Raw genomic sequence first — 20020 nt, 5'->3', positions numbered from 1 at the left:
CTTTAGGTTTTTGTGACGTTGTTTTTCTACTTGTCTGGCTCCTTTTTCTCAGTCTCTTTTGTTGGATTGTATTCTAAGTTATACCTGCTAAACATAGTTGTCCTTCAAGGCTTTGCCCTGAGTCCTCTTCTCTATACTATTGAGTCTATACTATCTTTTTTGGAGATATCACATCCTGTGAATTCAGTTATCTCTATACAGATGATTCTCAGATTTGTTTTTCCAGCCTTAACCTCTCTCCCCACTTCTAGGCTCAGTTCTCCATTGCCTATTGGATATCATGAACTGGGTGTCCCCAAAACAGCTTAAACTCAATATGTTCCAAATTGGACTCATTATCTTTTCCCCAAACCTTCCCCTGTTCCTAACTTTCCTATAACTGTTGAGGGTACCACCATCCTTCAACCTACCCAGGTTTGAAATTTAGGTGCCATCCTCAACTGCTCCCTCTCTATAACCTTCCCTCCCATATCCAGTCTGTTGCCAAATCCTCTCATTTCTATGTTTGTAACATCTCTCCAGACATGGTGTAGACATGCCCCCTTCTCTCCTCTGACACTGCCACCCCTCCCCATACAGGCCTTCATCACCTCAAGCAGGGACTATTGCAAAAGCTACTGGGGGGGGGTCTGCCTGCCACAAGTCTCTCTTCCCTCCAATCCATCCTCCACTCAAGCCACCCAAGTGATCTTTCTAAAGCACAGGTCTGGCCAACCATGTCTCCATCCCCCCCTTGTAAACTTCTGTCTTTCTGTCACCTCTAGGATGAAATTTAAAGCCCTCTATGGGACTCATAACACCCTTCTCTGTCTTCCTACCTCTCCAGGCTTCTTACAGTTTACTCCCTTTCTTCTGCCATGCTGTGCTGTGACATAGACTTCCTTATTCTTCCTCTTATAAGACATTCCTCCCAACTCAATTAATTTTCATCAGTTTTCCTCCATGCCTCAGAAAATGACATTTTGGGACAGAATGGAATAGAATAGCTTCTTTGAAGTACTTACCTGTACCCAGCACTTGGCTAAACACTTATTAAGCATGCAAATAGAAAAGGAAGACAGTTCTTGCTCTCAATGAACTCAGAGTCAAGATTAACTTAGGGGAAAAAACACATAAAAGAAGTTTTAAAAAAAATTAGCTTCAAGGCATATGGAAAGGCCTAGTGATCCTTAAAGTGTGGCAGCAGATCAAAGGGCAAGGCCTTTTTTTGGGACCTGGAAGGGTCAGGTTTGAGTGTCTGAGGCGGTAGAGGTTGGGCTGGGGTAGTTTGGGAAAAGACACTGATTGAAATATCTCTATATGAGCAGGCAGGGATGGATTGTGGTCTGCTTCACAAATCTCATGACATAATCTTTCCAGGCAGACCATCCCCTGTCCACACTTCAAGCATCATCCAAGCATTTGTTAAGCATCTATCATGTTCTGCACTGGGCTGTGGGAATACAAATCAATTAGTTATGTAGTTTCTCTTTGCAGAAGCTTATGCTCCAAAGGGAAAGACAAAAGGACACAAACTTGAGGAGCTTGAAAGTGATCTAAGACTTTTGGGATACCCTCTATGAGGCCACACAGGATAAATGCAGAGAGTACATGGAAAAAAAGTATAAACTCGTGAACTACAAACTCATTTGAGAGGGAGGGAACTGACAGTTGGGAGATGGGGAAAGGCTTTGTTGATCTGGGTTTTGAAATCAGAGAGGGATACTGTTGCTCTGGTTACCCAGGGTCTCCCAGTCTCAGGGCTCTTTTTGATTCCACCCTAAGGTTCATGTTTATTAGCACAGTGGGACATGCATAGAATCTGGAACCATATGGATGGTGGTAGTACCGGCTCAGACAATTATTAGGTTGTGGGTTTTTTTGGTATAATTTTTTAGGTTGATAAGTGTGTGATCCAGAAAATCTAGAAACCTGTGGCCACGGGTTACATGTGATGACTGAAAAGTAAGATTGTTACTTAGACAATTTATTTTAAGACTTAATGAATTGCATTCATAAAGCCAAATGTTGGTTTATCAATGGGTTTTATACCATATTCTGTTCTAGACTCACATTGTGCTTAAGAAAAGAAAGGCCTTATTTAACATTTGAAGGGTGTTTTTTTAAAGAATAAATGTAACTATAAGGTTTCTTTTGTATATTCAATGTGATTGTGATCTGTATGAATTTGGCAAATTCTATATGGTTTCTTTTTCATTTTTTAGTCAACAGAGATGAAACGGAGGAGGCTATAGCTCACCTTTAAGATGGAAAATTTTATTCTTTATGAAGAGATTGGAAGGGGAAGCAAGACTGTTGTTTATAAAGGACGAAGGAAAGGAACGATTAATTTTGTAGCCATTCTTTGTACTGATAAATGCAAAAGACCTGAAATAACCAACTGGGTAAGTAAAGTATCCCACTCTGCCTTCCTGGAAATACACAGCTACAAATTATGATGAAAAGATGTTATAAATCATTTCCAATTAAGTTGATGTCATTGAATTTAATCAGCCTGTACTTTACAGGGATAGGGATATAAATTTTGTTGAGGGGCACTTGGCTTTAGAAAAAAAATCATGCAAGAATCAGTAAATTTGCTGATTTAACAAATAGTAAATTAATTGAGGTTTCTTTTTAAAAGGGAGAAATATCTATCCACTTCATTACTTTTCAAATTAGATCACAGAACATTACTCACTTGGATCAATGATCTCATTAACATGGGAATTCCTTCAAACCGATCATTACATTTTATTAAACAGACATAACCAATGATGCAAGTATATTTCGTTTTCATATTGTAGTCAATTAAGACTGATAGGAAGGGGCAGCTAGATGGCGCAGTGGATAGAGCACCGGCCCTGGAGTCAGGAGTACCTGAGTTCAAATCCGGCCTCAGACACTTAACACTTACTAGCTGTGTGACCCTGGGCAAGTCACTTAACCCCATTTGCCTCACCAAAAAAAAAAAAAAAAAAGACTGATAGGAACATTACGGGGTAGGAGAGAGAAATATTCAGGGCTAGGAAAGGAGAGAGAGATGGATACCTCTAGATGATGAAGAATAGAGAGTGTGACAGCAAGATTAAAGGCTTAGGGACAGCCAATGTCCCCTGCCTAGTCCATACCTCATTTCCTGAGAGCAAGGCCTATGTCAGACACTACGTCCTCCCATGGGCTTGTTGAAATTGGCAGATTTTCTAGTTCCTCAGAACTCTTCCCTGTGCAGGACAGAGTCTGTCCATTTAAAGCAACACAGATCCTTACAGAATTTTAGAATTGGAAAAGAGCTTAGCTATCACTTAGTACAGCCCATGCCTGCCCAGCAGTCTTCTCTCTGACATCCTGGGCAGTCATTCTGCTTCTGCTTCAGGATCTACAGTGAAGACCTTGAGGAGGTGGGAGCCCTCTACCTCTTGAGGCTGCCTCCTGTTTTGAATAGTTCTAATTTGGGGGAAATTTCTCTGCAACTTGTATTCCTTTGCTCCTAATTCTGTTCCCCGGGACCACACAAACTAAATCTCATCCTTCCTCCTTTACATATTGAAGACAGTTGTGCCTCCTAAGCTTTCAATCTCTCAGACTTAACAAATTAGCTCCTTTTGCCGAGCTTTCTTTTCCCTTTGAAAAATTGTTGATGTACTTAAAATTTTTTTTCTTTATCATAAAAGTATTTTATTATTTTCTAGTTACATGTAAAGATAGATTTCAACATTTGTTTTTATAAGATTTCTAGTTCCAATTTTTTTCCCCTCCCTTTCCTCACCCTTTCCCAAGACAGCAAGCAATTTGATATAGGTTATATATGTACAATCACATTAAACATATTTCTGCATTAGTTATGTTGTGAAAGAAGAATCAGAACAAAAGGGAAAAACCTCAAAAAAGAAAAAAAAGGAAAAAAAAAGTAGAAACAGTATGGTTCAATCTGTATCCAGATTCCACAGCTTTTTTTTCTGGATGTGGAGAGTATTTTCCATTATGAGTCCTTTGGAATTATCTTGGATCACTGTATTGCTAAGAAGAGTCAAGTCTGTCACAGTTGATCATCGCACAATGTTGTTGATACTGTGTACAATGTTCCCCTGGTTCTGCTCATTTCACTCTCCTTTTGCTGATCTTTGAATAGCATGGTTCCCAATCCCCTCACCATCCTGCCCTGTTCACCCTTCTCTGGGTGTGCGTCTGCTGTAGTGTCCTTCTCTTAAAGTCATATGGTACACATCACTCAGCACTACTCCAGATGTAGTCTGACCAAGAGGTAGAGTGCTTCATTTCTAGAGTGCATTCTCTTTTCCTAAGGGTACATTACTTGTCTCAAGATAGTCTAAATTAGGTGTGTCATACTCCCCAATGGCCTGAACCAGATTAAAATGTAATAGAGAAATTTTTAACAAAATAAATAAAAATACAATACAGCGTAGATTCTGTTAATTTGTCATTTTTGAAGTCAGTATGTAGCCTACAGGTTCTGCTTCTGTTGGAGTTTGACACCAGTGTTATAGATGATTATAAATGTTTTACCCTTGGGAGGCATCTTAATAGTTTTAGAGGCTTCCCCTCCCCCTCATATCTAGTTATCTGGTTATTCAGGCTCCTTCCTGTTCTTAGATATATTATTAGGTAGTGGACAAATTAACTGCCATACTTTGTGGATCTTCTGGTTTTCTTCACTGGAGCTACTTTTTTAAAAAAAGGAGCTTTGTTCTGATAATTACATCTTTGTTTTTTAATAATATTAGCTGTCATTTATATGACACTTTAAAGTTTGCAAAGCACTTTACAAATATTATCTTATTTTATCCACATAATGACCCTTAGTCAATCAGTGAACAATAATTTTTTAAGTGCCTACTATATGCTGAGGGAGACAAAGAAAGGCAAAAACCAGTCTCTACTCTTAAGGATCTCACAGTCTAATGGAACAGACAACTCATGGACAAAAAGATAGATTGATACAGGATAAACTGAGGATAGTGTCGGAGAGAAGGCATTGAGTTTAAGGAGGCCTGGGGAAGGGTTCTTGCCAAAGGTGGAATTTTAGCTGGGACTTGGAGGAAGCCAGGGAAGCCTAGAGACAGCGATGAATCTGAAGAGTGTTCTAGGCAGGGAGGTACAACCTGTGAAGTCTGGGAGTTAGCAGATAGAGCATCATGTGCAAGGAAGAGCAAGGAGGCCAGTGGCAGTGGATTGCAGGCTATGTGGAGGCCAGTAACAAGTAAGAATACTGGAAAAGTGGGAAAGGGCTACATGATGAGGGGTTTTAAAAGCTAAATGGGCAGCTAGGTGGTACAATGGTTAGAGCACTGGCCCTGGATTCAGGAGGACCTGAGTTCAAATCTGGCCTAAGACACTTGACACTTGCTAGCTGTGTGACTTTGGGCAAGTCACTTAACCCTTATTGCCCCCCCCCCCCCCAAAAAAACTAAATGGAGGATTTCACGTTTGATCCTAGAAGTAAGTGAGAGAACCATTGGAATTGATTGAGTTGTGGGGAGGGGTTGGCATAATCAGACTTGTGCTTTAGGAAGATCAGTTTGACCACTGAGTAGGGGATGGACTGGAGCGTGGAGACGCTGAGGCAGAAAACCATGGACTGTTTCAGTAGCCCAGGTGTTGGGTGAGAAGGGCCTGCGCCAGGGTGGTGGCAGTGTCAGTGGAGAGAAGTGTATGAGAGAAATGGGATTGATAGGACTTGATAACTGCTTCCATATGAAAGGGGGGAAATTAGAGAGAGGAAGTAGGTTTATTTTCCCCATTTTACAGAAGAGGAAACTGAGGCATATGTTAATTGACTCACCTCAGTCATACATCTTATAAATGGTCAGAGGCTAGCTTTGAACTCAGGGCTTCAGAATTCCAGGTCAGACTTTTCCAGTTAGTCAAATTTTGTGATATATATTTAAACTTTTTTATTCCAATAAGTTGTTCTTTTTTTTTTTTTGTGGGGCAGTGAGGGTTAAGTGACTTGCCCAGGGTCACACAGCTAGTAAGTGTCAAGTGTCTGAGGCTGGGTTTGAACTCAGGTCCTCCAGAATCCAGGGCCAGTGCTTTATCCACTGCGCCACCTAGTTGCCCCCCAATAAGTTGTTCTTAAAATTATCTCCAGGCTTCCTGTGAGTGGTTGACTTGTTTAATGCCAAAATTTAAGTAGATTTCTTTTTTATAAAACTGAATAACTTCATGATGTGTATCTTTGATCCTCCTTATTCTGCTATTGAATTGTAATCAGTATTGAATAGTAGTATAATATCGCCACCTGGTGGACTCTTATGTTATTGTCAAAGACTCCTGTTTCTTTTACATTGTTACAGTGTGGACATAAATTTAATTCAACAAACATTTAAGTGTCTACTATGTGGAAGGCACTGTTTATAAAAGTTAAATAGCACTTTCTTTTGCATGGATAAATAACAGGTTTGTTATTTGTCTTTTTTCAGGGTAAGGTTAAGTGGCATCAACCACCCATTTTCCATTTATGAAGGTACATAGTATTTTTCTAAACTGCTGAACGTTTCCCAATGACATTTTAATTTGGTTTGGGCTGCATTCAGGAGTTTGGTGGGCCTCTTGTGGGTCACGAGTTTAACAACTTGGAAGGAACGTGGCATCAAAGGATCTTGGTCTGAGTCCTGACTCTGCTTTTTATTGTCTATGTGACCTTGGCCAAGTCACTTAGCCTTTCTAGGTCTTTCCCTCCCATCTGTAGAAGGAGAGGAGGGGTTTGGATTAGAGAAAGATTCCTTCCTGATCAAAATCTTTGATTCTAGGTTTGAAGCAGGGTTTAAGGAAAGTGGGGTATAACTCTTAAATGACAGGGTTTTAAAATGATTTTTCTCAAAATACAATATCTTAAAACCATATTTTTTTATAGGTTCGCCTTACCCATGAAATTAAACACAAGAATATAGTCACTTTTCATGAATGGTATGAAACCAGCAACCACCTCTGGCTTGTAGTAGAACTATGCACAGGTAAGGAGTATGGAGCAAGTGTTGTTAATGCAAACCTCTTGAGCATTTGAAAAAACATTGTTCTGTATGTTTTCTTTTTAAAGTTTTACTGATGCTTTTTGCTTCTTATCTCAGCAGTTTCTCAATATTCCCATCCCCTACACCAAGAATACTTTTTTTTGACCAAGATAAACATTTAAGGAAAACTGACCAATAGAACAATAGTCGTATTTGACCGCGTATGCCACATTTGATGCCTGTCGTCTCCGAGCTCTTGAATGAGAGGAGGGGATCTTCATGTTTTTCTCTTACTTTCCGAATGTATTAGTTTATCTAAAGAGCTTGAAAAGTCTAGAGAAACAAATGTTGCTATACTGTTATTTGGAAAAGCCCTTCAGTTGATCCAGAAGGCTTACTTCTAAGCCTTATCGTGGTGTAGAGGCAACCCTCTATTCTTGACAGCTGTGCCATTGGGGTAGAAGCCATGGTAGCTTGCAGAATTCTGGAAAGGCGCACTCTCAGTATGGTTGTGTGACAGACCGTGTATACTGTCTGTGTCTGCAGAACTTAGAATGGTACAATGTGGCCATCAGTCCTGTGTGACCTCCTTCTGTGACACTGGTTTCAGGGTCACAGAAGAAGGGGGAAAGGGTGCTGAGCATTATGCAATTTTTAGGTTGACTAGAAACAGCAACTTAACTATTGGTACTTAATTAATTATTTGATTGATTAATTATTTTATTTAGAATTTTCTCTCACCTTACATGTAAAAACAAATTGTAAAATTGATTTTTTTTGGGTGGGGCAATAAGGGTTAAGTGACTTGCCCAAGGTCACACAGCTAGTAAGTGTCAAGTGTCTAAGGTTGGATTTGAACTCAGATCTTCCCGAATCCAGGGCCCATGCTTTATCCACTGGGCCACCTAGCTGCCCCTGTAAAATTGATTTTTAAAACTTTGTGTTCCAGGGGCAGCTAGGTGGTGAGTGGCTTACAAATAATTTGATTTTCTTTACAAGCAGAGAGAGAAGTGTGTGAGCCAGGGACAACACCAGTTTAAAATATAAACTCATTTGTAAAATTTTATGGAAGAGAATGGGGAAAGATTATGTATATCACTAGCTTCTAAAAATAGCAAGAAAAAAAGTTTAAATAAAGATGGGGGCAAGACCAAATTAAACCATATTACCTTAAGACTATTTAAAAGTAAAAGTGGAAGGAGAATAACCAACAGAAGAATAATGAAAAGAATTTGTTAACCTTTATGTAACAAACTATTTTCCCCATGGTTCCCAGTGCAAAGTTGGGCATAGAGGAACATAGCATTTGATTTAGGAAAACAAAATGCATCCCCAAAGGCTTTCCCCTAACAAATCTGTGATTATATGTATATATGTGTATATCTATCTATATACATATGTACATAGATAGATATATGTTAAGATTATACAAATTTCCTTAATAAACTCAACCACTGAGACTTAGATAGATCCGTGATTTTGTTGACATGGGTGTTCCTTCTAATGGTGCAGATCCCAGCAGTCCATGCCTACTTGTCCTGTGTGACTCTTGTTTGCTCCCATAAGTTCTCCACATGCTGAGTGTACAGCAAAAGCTGGTTGTTTCTGGCTATCTACACCCAACTGGTACCAGCCACTGTCGCAAAAATTTCTAAGTCCAATGAAGGAAAAGAAACAACAAAGTCTCCAAGCCGTAGAAAATAGGTTTATTGAGAGAGGGCTGATCTCACAATAAAGCCGGTCAGTCACGGGTAGGACCTGAAAGATCCCGGGCAATACCGGTCTCAGACTTTTATACTCCTGCGCGGCTTAAATGCTTATATACCTCACTGCTTTAAGACATTAACACCTCCCATTCCATCTACATCACAAAGTCAAATGGTAAAATTCATAAATTCAGTAGAAGTTCTGAAATTCTTACAGATGTTCCCTTAACTATTTTTTTTTTTTAGTGAGGCAATTGGGGTTAAGTGACTTGCCCATGGTCACACAGCTAGTTAAGTGTCAAGTGTCTGAGGCTGGATTTGAACTCAGGTACTCCTGACTCCAGGGCCGGTGCTCTATCCACTGCGCCATCTAGCTGCCCCTCCCTTAACTATTAATGGACAGGGAGGGCATTGTTTCTGGACATCAGCTTAAGGAGTTCATATACATGACAATGTGCCCTGGTCAGTCATGATCTCAAATGTGCTGATTGGTCCTCTTCAGCTTGGGGAATATTACAGTAAAAGGGACTTAGTTATTCAGAACAAGAGCAAGTTCACAGTTCACTGATACCTGAAAACACTTTACTGTATGAACTTAAGCTACTAAGGCTTATAGTAGAGTAAATAAAGAATAATTACATAATATCTATGCTCTATGCTATAGTATTATTAACTTAAGAAATCAAAGAACACTTAATCTAGAGTAAATCACCATTTGTAGTCCATTAAACTGATTGCTATCACAATTAAGTCTCTTATATTTAAGGAGTAGGGAAAATCTCACTCACAGCACCCCCTTGCTGAGTGTAGGGGTCGCTTTCCTAGACCTTGGCTCACTGCTTGGAAACGTTTGCTGTGGACAAGGGCTTTGTAACCTTTTTTGTGTCATGAATCCCTTTGGCAGGAGGGCAAAGCCTATGGATCCCTTTTCAGAATAATGTTTTTAAATCTATAAAACAAAATATACAGCATTACAAAGGATATCAATTATATAGAAATAAAGATGTAATTTTTTTCTTATCTAAGTTTATATATCCTTCTTTACCTCCCGGGGTAAATGGTTAGCTTAAGAATCCCCCCTGTAGAGCATAGTGCTATAGATAAAAGAATTCCAGCTATTCAGTAGTAGTGGGTGACTGAGCCCTTCCTCAGCTATTCCTTATCATGGAAACTACAGAGGTTAAACTTATATGGATTACTCTTGTGGTTCCAGTAGGGGAAGATGACTTTTTATGACTCCTCTTAACACTTTGAAATAACATAAATGCATTTTTATCACATACTATTATTCTTTGTACTGATGTGTACACATTGATTAGCATTTTGTGTCTAGTTTTTGTAATTTTTAAAAAAAACGTGAACTGCATTGAGATCTCAGAAGTAAAAATTATTATTCTTCCATTCTACTTGATTATTTACTAGGAATGATCCTTATAAATTTATTGTAGGTGGTTCTTTAGAACTGGTTATTGCTCAAGATGAACACCTTCCTGAAGATGTAGTGAGAGAATTTGGGATTGACTTGGTGACTGGATTACATCATATTCATAAACTTGGAATTCTCTTCTGTGATCTTTCTCCTGGGAAGGTAATTGAAACATTGTCTACTTTATTGCCTTTTTTTTTTTTTGGTGGGGCAGTGACTTGCCCAGGGTCACACAGCGAGTAAGTGTGAAGTGTCTGACGCTGGATTTGAACTCAGGTCCTCCTGAATCCAGGGCTGGTGCTTTATCCACTGCACTACATAGCTGCCCCTACTTTATTACTTTTGAATTAATATGTAATGTCTAAATATTTCTCAAAGATATTTTGTTAATTTAGGCTAAAATTTGGTACCTTAAGTCCTTGCTGTAGGATATAATAAAATATAGGTTATAGAATATACTATGCCATAGAAAAATCATAGAATATTTAAAATTCCTTTGGATTAAAGGAATCTAAAATTAAATACAGTACTGTATATTATTAGCTTTCCATTCAGATTGCCATTAAAATCTAAAGGAAATCCTCCCATTAGAGATCCTTGAGAAGTTACTTGTAACTTTTAAAAAATTTTTCAGTTTTATTTTTATTTTCAGTTTCAAATATTCTCCCTTCCCCTGCCTCCCCCCCTTGTTTGTTTGTTGTTTGTTTTCTTTTTTTTCTGGACAATGAGGGTTAAGTGACTTGCCCAAGGCCACACAGCTAGTAAGTGTCAAGTGTCTGAGACCAGATTTGAACTTGGGTCCTCCTGAATCCAGGGCTGGTGCTTTATCCACTGAGCCACCTAGCTGCTCTCCTCCCCCTGCCCTGCCCTTGAGAGGGCAATGACTCCAATGCCCAGTATACACATGAAGTCATGCAAAACACATTTTTGTATTAGTCATGTCCTGGGGAAAAACCGAACCAAACAAGAAAAAAAAGGTTAAAAAAAAAGAAGTTTCAATCTGTATTCATAATCCATAAGTTCTCTCTTTTGAGGTGGATGGGATTTTTCATCATGAGAACTTTGGGATTGTGATGGATCATTATATTCATTAGGGTTACCAAGTCCTTCACAGTTGATTATCTTTATAATATTGCTGTTACTATTCAAATTGTACTACTCACTCCACTTTGCATCAGTTTACATAAGTTTTATCAAATTTATTCTTAAACCATTCCCTTTATCATTTCTTACAGCATAATAGTGTCCCATCACATTCATATGCCACTGCTTTTTCAGTCATTCCCCAGTTGATAGGCATCCCCTTAATTTCTAATTCTTTGCAACCACAAAAAGAACTGCTTTGAATATTTTTGTACATATAGATCCTTTTCTTTTCTCTTTGATTTCTTGGAGGTAAAGACCTAGTAGTGGTATTTCTGGGTCAAAGGGTATACACAGTTTAATAGCCCTTTGGATGTAGTTCAAAATCGTTCTCCACAGTGGTTGGACTGATTCACGACTCCACCAGTTCACCTATTTTCCCAAATCCCCTCTTGCATTTGTCATTTTCCTTTTCTGTCACCTTAGCCAGTGTGATAGGTGTGAGGTGGCACCCCAGAGATACTTTAACCCTAATGCATTTCTCTAATCATTAGTGAGTTAGAGCATTTTTATAAGACTTTTGATAAGACATTTTTATAAGACTTTGATTTCTTTTGAAAACTCCCTGTTCAATCCCTTTTTTAGTAGCTAAACCATTTATCAATTTGAGAAATGAGACCTTTATCAGAGAAACTTGCTACAAATATTTTCCCCCCAGTTTCCTACGAATTTTGACTGTGTTGGTTTTGTTTGGGCAAAACCTTTTTAATTTTATGTAATCAAAATTATCCAATTTTTTTCCTGTGAAACTCTCTCTCTCTTGTCAGGTCATGGACTTTTCCCCTATCCATAGGTCTGACAGGTAATTTCTTCCATGCTTCTCTAATTTGCTTATTTCACCCTTTATATTTAAACCAAGTATCCATTTTGAGCTTATCTTGGTATATGGTGTGAGATGCTGGTCTGTGCCCATTCCAGACTGCTTTCCCATTTTCCCAGCAGTTTTTGTCAAATGGTTAATTCTTGTCCCAATTACTAGGATCACTTATTACTTTTAAATTAGAGCATGAATGATTGGCTTAATCATTCAATAAAAGGAAAGAGTTTTAGCTACTAAAGTATTGGTGTTTGTTGTATGGCTTTCTTTTTTTAGGGGTGGGGTAAAATTATCTGACTATTATTACATTGTATATTAAGAGGAATTGAACATGTTATCGGTCAGAATTATTATTTGTCTCCAAAGTAAGCCATTTTCATCCTTTGTCAATACAAGTTAGTTGGTTGTTCTTCATTTTTGAAGGGGACCAAAATGACATCACTATGTTGGGATCAAAGTACAGGGCGTCCAGGTGTGACTTATCAGACCAATATGAGCTCGGCAGGCAATTAGGGTAAAAGGAAAAGAACTTATATGTTCTAAAATATTTATAGCAGCTCTCTTTGTGGTGGCAAAGAACTGAAAATTGAGGAGATGGCCATCTGTTGGGGAATGGCTAAATAAGTTGTGGTATATGATTGTGATGGAATATTAATGTGCTATAAAAATGATGAGCTGGTTGATTTTAGAAAAACATGGATACACTTGCATGAAATAATGAAGAGTGAAATGAGCAGAACCAAGAGAATGTTGTACATAGTAACAGCAATAGTATTCTGAAAACAACTTTGAATGACTAAGTTGTTTTGAGTATCATAAATACTCACATCAACTACAGAGGACCTATGAAGTTGTAATCCTCATTTATATTATATATAGTATGCATAGAATGTTTTTTTATACACACACACTTTTGTCTAATGGTCACCTTCTCTAGAGCAGGGTGGTGTGGGAGGTACAAAAATTCACTGAAGAAAATAATTCCTTAAAAACTAGAATTGGGCAACTAGAAGCTATATTTACCATATGTGAGCTCACTCCTCACTCACGGCTGCAGCCTGGAACTCAGTCTTGTCAACACAAGTGGTCCTGGTTCCCCTGACAGAAGAGGGTCCTTTAATTTTCCCCCAATATTGTATATGACCCCCATACTATCTATGAGGCAAAAGTTCCTGAAGGGGAGGCTGCCCCTCTCAACCCCCCCCCCCCCTCCAACTGCTGCTGCTCTGAAGGGCTTCTTGATTCAGGGGCGTCACTCTGGAGGTGTTTGTACTTCAATCTGGCCAAACTTCTGCACCTGAAGGTGGGGTCTTTCCTGAGGTCCTCCTCAATTATCTTAGGGGAAGGACTGCTTTATTCTGTCTCACAATATTTTGTCTTGTTTGTGGGAAAAATGTGGAGAACTTGGTATTTCCTGTCTTATTCCACCATCTTCCTTGGTAGCTGTTTTCACATTGTTGTCTTCTTCTGAGTTTATTTCTTGGTCTTCTCTGCCACCATAGTAGCTTTTTATGGTCAAATTATTTTGTTGTTGTTTGCCCATTTTCCCAGCCTATTTTCTTGACTTTGAACTTTATGTTAAAGTTGGGCTCTGCTCACTTTGGGGTGGAGATGCATTGCTCTTTAAGACTTACTTGTGCTGTTTTCAGAGTTTGTTCTGCGGGTCTGCAAGTTTTTGGTGTTTCCAAAGTAGTGTTATTCAGGGAGAAGTGTGGTCACTGTTCTTCTGGTCTGCACTGTGGTCCTTACCAAGAGACCCCTGGTCTCCTGTGGACTCATGCAATAGCACTCCTCTCTGCTTTGGTACTGTGACTAGGGCCCCTGCTTCCTTGTGACCGACCCTTAGTGCTTCTCTCCATCCTGCAACTATGACCCAGAATTGCATATGAGCAAAAGAGTTGCCAGTCAGCTCAAACTGTACCCAGTGCCAGCACAGGGCCCCCTGTGATATCTTTCCGAGCAGTTGTCTCTGGGCTTAGAGGTCCTGAATCTGCTGTTGATGCTGCTGCTGCTGCATGTATGGGCTCTAGACAGATCTCCACCAGACCTCCACCTCAGTTCTGCAGAATTCTCCTGCCTCCTTCTTAAGTTTTCTTATTCCAGAAAAACATCTCACCCCAACTTTTTGTTGGCTCTATCACTCCAATTGATTTGAGGCATTATTGCAGAGTTGTTTGGGGGAATGTTGGGAGAGCCTAGCTGGCAGGCAGCCATTTTGGCTCCTCAGTGGCTTCTATCTATATCAACTATGTTTGTTGTAGGGAATTCACGGTTTAATTCCACATTGGAATTAACACATCAACAAATAAACATTCTGAATATTATATTCTAATTTTCATGATCTTGTGAGCCTACATAAAGCCTCATTTATATACAAGGACAAAATGATTTCCAGCGCAATAAAAACCTTCCTAGCCTGTAGTCTACTTGATTTAGAACAGTGAAATCTGGATAACCAGTCACTGGACAACAGTTTGTATGTATGCAGGTACCAAGACAGAGATTTGCCTTGTACGGTAGATAAATATTCATTGCTAAATAAATGCCTGATGATAAAAACTGAACTCAGACTAAAAAAGAATTAGGGAATTATCTTCAGAGGAATCGAAAATTGATAATTTATCATTTAAAGCCTTGGTGAATGTTTTTGTTTGTTTGTTTGTTTTTGGTGAGGCAATTGGGGTTAAGTGACTTGCCCAGGGTCACACAGCTAGTAAATTTCAAGTGTCTGAGGTCGGATTCAAACTCAGGTCCTCCTGACTCCAGGGCCGGTGCTCTATCCACTGCGCCACCTAGCTGCTCCTGGTGAATGTTTTAAAAAAAGAGCTAGGATATCTTAGGGTGCTTTTCTTGAAAGTTAGAATGTTTTTATTGGGTAATGGAGAGCGCAGTGGATACTCTCACTTAAATAGGTCTGTTATTAGAATTTGGGGCACCTTAAATTATGAAAAATATGTTTAAGCTTGAAACTGTGAGCCTTTTAGTGGCTACACCAGACCACCTCAGGGAAGAAGAGTAACAAATTTGTGATTTTAAAGTCCTGCTTACGTTTTTCTTGTCTAAAAAGATCACCTTACTGAAAACAAACAATATCTATCATAAATGACTAGTCCCCACAAATACCTGAATTTAACAGATATTTTATATTATGGCAAATACATAAACTCTACTGTTCACTAACTATTTGAGTACCAACTGTAGGCAAAGCACTTCTAGATGTTTAAAATCCTTTTTTTGAGCATTAAGCATAAGTTTTCATGTATGCTAACCCTTTTATTATGAAACAGAAAAGGAATACTAATTGATTACTTTGGAGATTCTTATTCCTTGATTTAGGCAGGTAGGTGCCACAGTGAATAGAGTGCTGCGTCTGGAGTTGGGAAGATGAGTCTTCCTGTGTTCAAATCTGGCATCACACACTTACTAGTGGTGTGACCCTGGGCAAATTGATGAACTCCCCTTGACTCAGTTTCCCTAAGTGCAAAATGAGCTGGAAAAGAAAAAGGGCAAAGTACTCTAGTATCTTTGCCCAGAAAACCCCAAATGAGGTCATGAAGAGCCAGATGTGACTGAAATTACTCAACAACGACGACAAAAATTCCCTGATTGGGACGTTGTTTAGCTGGTGTATATAGCGTAAACTATTTCACATTTGATCATGCGGAACTTTTAACAGAGGTCTAGCATACCAGTGTATTGATTCGGAATCTTCACGTGCCCATAATTCTAATGTGTATGAGGTCCCAGCATGAAGAACATCTGTATGGATGATGGACAATTTGTTACTGTAGCTCTGTGAGATCCAAGGAAGTAATGACTGGTGTGGAGATAAGCACATCAGGTCCCTGCTGCTTGCAGGGAGGATGGGAGGGGGGGGGCCCGCATTCCATCCTTAAGAAAACCCCTGTGCTGCTATAGTTTCCAGGGAGGGGCTCAGGGAAATGAGCCAATTGAATATTTAGTCTTTTTGTGCTGTTTTAGAAACTACTGAATTCATTTGACTCTGCCTGTTTTTTTTGTTCTTTTCTCTTCTTTTCTTTTTCATTTGGAAGTAGTTTTAATGGAATAATTTAGTTTTTAACATTGTGTTACAGTTGCAAAGAAAATGCTGAAAATGCCTAAAGTCTTGTTACTAGTTGCCTCTCCTATAATACTTATTCAGAAAATTAGTACAGCCGTGATACAAATTTAAATGAATTAGAAGAAACTTGTATTCCTTAAATGGGGGTAGACTATTTATAGAGGAAATTCTGGTAGAATTAAGTTTCTTTTTCAAGTTTGTATTTCTAAATCTCCATAGATCCTCTTGGAAGGGCCTGGCACATTGAAATACAGTAATTTTAGCTTGGCCAAAGCAGAAGGTGAAAATTTGGAAGAGTTCTTTGCTTTGGTGGCATCAGAAGAAGGTGGAGGTGATAGTGAGAATACACAGAGAAGATGTATGAAAAGTAGAATCAAAGGTATGTTATCTATTATATAAATTGCCAAATAAGTAACACCCATCGTAGGCCACCTCAATGTATTGCCCTTGTTTTTTTGTTTTAAATATTTATGTTCTTCTGTTTTGTCAGTTGTTTTTTGAGCTTTTGTATTATTAAAAACTTTCATGACTAGCCTAATTAACTTAGAAGTGTGATATTGTCTACCAGACATTGGGTTTATTACCTATGATATTCATATTAGATATAATCGTATTACAGACCTAGGAGGCTTTGGGGGCTGTGGACTAAATCTAGCCATCAGAGTGTTTTCATCCAATCCTGGCACATTGTCTAACATTGTGTTTGTTGACTTCCCTTAAGATCGACAAATACGTCTTCCCTCCCCATTCCCCTTCCCATTCCTGCCTTTCTCAGCTTAGCTATGTCTTCCTCCCTTTCTTTTTTTCTTCATATATTTCCTGCATCTTTAAAAACAAAGAAACCCTAATCTGATCCTACTGTCCCCACTAGTTGTTCTGTATTTCTCCTTCCCTTCATGGCTAAACTCCTTGAGAAACTCATCTATACTTGGTGCACTTCCTTCTGAACTCTTTGCAGTCTGGTTTCCAACTTCATCTTGCCATTGAAATTACTCTCTCCAGAGTTACCAGTGATCTGTTTTAATTGCCAAAATGAATGGCCTTGTCTGAGTCCTGATCCTTCTGCGGCATTTGACCCTGTCAGGAACCTTCTTCTCCTGGATACTCTCTCCTGTCGAGGTTTGTATGATGCTGCTTGCTCCTGGTTCTTCTATCTGTCTGACTGTCCCATCTGATTTTCCTTTGCTGGTTCTTCATCTAGGTTACGTCCACTCACCATGAATGTCTCCCGGTGGCTCTGCCCTAGCACCTCTTTTCTTTCCCATCTACATTCTCCCTTGGTGATCCAATTAGGTCCCATGGGTTCAATTACCATCCTCTCTATTCAGATGATTCACAGATCAATCCAGCCCTAGTCTCCCTCCTGAGCTATAGTTCCATATCACCAACTGTCTTTGGATGTATCAAACCAGATGTTTCAGAGGGATCTCAAGCTCATCATGTCCAAAATAGAACTCATTATCTTTTCCCTCAGTCCTTTTTCCAAACTTCCCTATTACAGTTGAGGGTACATTCATTCTCACAGAATTCCCAGACCCATAAACTTGGTGCCATTCTTGACTTCATTTTGATCCCATATATCCTTGCCAAATCTTCATGTTTCTACTTTAACAGAATATCTCACATACATCCTCTTTTTTGTGTTCATGGTCACGTCCTCATTACCTCGCACCGTTGTTAGCCAAAGGCCTGCAGATGCAAACAGGGAAGTGGTTATTTTTGGACTATATGGAACTATACGGGAAGAACCTAAATTAGACACTTCATTCACATGTCCTCAATAAAAATTCCATCTTAATGGAATGTGTTGGGATAAAATCAGTTCTTAAGATTCTTAAAAATAAAATATTTTTAAAAATAGAATTTGCTAATGTAAGAATACTTTGATGACTAGCCTAAATCTGGGGGGGGTGGCTAAAGCTGACTGGGGTACTTAATCTGGGACTGTTGACTGTTTGTCTATCTGACTGCTATTAATTTAATGTGGGCCATTTATAAAGTTCCCCCACTCTGCTCTACTCCCAAATTGATAAGCAAAATATTAAGAAGCCTCTTAACTAAATAATCAAACCAGAGTTTTATTTATGAGATACTATTTAAAAATAAGAATACAGGGAAATAAAATGTACAAACTGACTTGGGGCACTTCTCTTTCCACTGCCTGCGTCTTTTTGCCACCTGCTGTGCCTTGAACTTTTTTAATACAATAAGGGCCTTAGCCTTCTCTTGCCTCAGGGCACGCACTTGCTCAGCTACTTTCACTAACTCCGTCTGTACCCTTTCACTCTGTAAATACCCCTGCTTCTAACTTTCCTCTCCTTACTGCCACTGCTGAACCCCTGTGTTCCTCTCTCACCGACCTTCTGTCTGTCTGCTCCGTCAGTCTGCCCTTTGGCCTTTCTTTTCCCTGCTCCTAGTCCTTCTCATCTTCTCCTGTGTCCTTGTAGCCCCGTTTCTAGTCTGCCGTGCTCCAACCTTTCTAATCTCGTCAGCTGCCACTTGACCTCTTCTCCGCTTCTTCTTGTCTGTTGGATTCCCTTCTCAGCCTCTCTCGTCCGTCCTTCTCTGCCCGAACCCCCAGGTCTATATATACCTTTTCTTCACTCCACTCAAATTTCGGGGCTTCCTGCGCCCCCACAGACCAAGCTAATCCTCTAGCCAGGGCTGTGGCTGGTTGGGGGGGGTGGTGCTGGAGCAGCTCATGCCTCAGTACAGGCTATCTGGGATCTTTCAGATAGCTCCGCTCAGGTCGGAGGGAGCTGGGGGCTTTCCCCCCCAGCTGTCTGACCTGGCATCTTGTACAGCCCACGGGGCTTTTTGACTCAGCTGAAGCTGAGGAGGAGGGGCACCAGCCTCTCCCACACAGAAGAAACCCTGAGGGCCTAAGGCTTTCCAATCTCAGTCCAAAGGTAGGGTCCCCAAATCAAAATAAATTTCCACACTAAATTACTCTAAGAATTTTATTAAAAACATTTGAGTAATTATGAAAGTGACAGCATCCCAGCATTTCCTTTTTTCTATGTTAATTAGTTAGAATACCATTAAACTGTTAAAATTTACAGTAACATTAAAGTATATAAGCATCATTTAGATATTTTTTGGTCACTTATTTTCATCATAGACTTTTTCACAGAAACGATTTGTATAAAATGAGGTTTTACTATTTAATAATACATTTAGTATCTAATCTATGTATTTATTCCATTGAACACAAGGAAAGTCTTTGTAGGAGTTTCTTAAAAACTTTCCTTAGTCTCTGGTGTGTTTTAGTTTGATAGGCTTATTTACATTTTTATAGAGTGTAATTATCTGTCAAATTCTCATTTTCCTAAGGCAAACATATGTACCTTAGTAATTGTTTCAGAAAAAAAAAATATGTTAGAATTTAGCCACTTCCATTATATGCTATCTCCCTTATGAAAGAATTATAATGGCAACAGTCAGGCTAGTAAATGCAGCAATTATAATTTGGGAGGACAGATTTATTGCCTCATTTCAGCTGTAGCCATAAACCTTTAATGAACATCTGGATAGATAGGAAGTAGAGAAAGAAACCATACATAAATTATTTGCTAAAAATTGTTCTTTTTGTAACTTAGTATAGTGTTATTCTTTTGGTCTTCTGGGACCAATGATCAAATACCATTTGAGTTTATATAACAATTTATAGGGTATCCTTCAGAAACCTCAATAATGTTCATGTGATTCCGGGTCAACTGTGCAATAGGTGTCAGAGCTGAACTTCAGAACCAGGAGGCAGAGAAAATAGTTTTCTTGGCTCTCTCTCTAGCTCTGAAGATTAGACTTGGTCAGAAGGGTCACTAATGATAAAATGTGCTAGGAGTTTATTGATACTTTTTGGCCCCCCCCCTCCCCGAAAAGGTAGTTTTATTG

At 39.2% G+C, this 20020-nt stretch overlaps 1 protein-coding gene across 1 annotated transcript in view; it reads left to right on the top strand.

Moving 5' to 3' along the window:
- ULK4 (unc-51 like kinase 4) overlaps positions 1 to 20020 on the top strand; it is a 669562-nt gene that overhangs the window by 4103 nt on the left and 645439 nt on the right. Inside the window, exons 2-5 of the mRNA XM_043966928.1 lie at positions 2205 to 2384; positions 6857 to 6956; positions 10108 to 10247; positions 16346 to 16505. Of these exons, the coding sequence (XP_043822863.1) occupies positions 2247 to 2384; positions 6857 to 6956; positions 10108 to 10247; positions 16346 to 16505 (538 nt within the window). The 5' untranslated portion in view covers positions 2205 to 2246. The remainder of the gene's footprint in view (positions 1 to 2204; positions 2385 to 6856; positions 6957 to 10107; positions 10248 to 16345; positions 16506 to 20020) is intronic.

Source organism: Dromiciops gliroides, chromosome 5, assembly GCF_019393635.1.
Source record: "Dromiciops gliroides isolate mDroGli1 chromosome 5, mDroGli1.pri, whole genome shotgun sequence".
Lineage (NCBI taxonomy): Eukaryota > Metazoa > Chordata > Mammalia > Microbiotheria > Microbiotheriidae > Dromiciops > Dromiciops gliroides.
The sequence above is the reverse complement of the archived record's forward strand: the minus strand, read 5'-3'. Positions and strand labels throughout refer to the sequence as shown.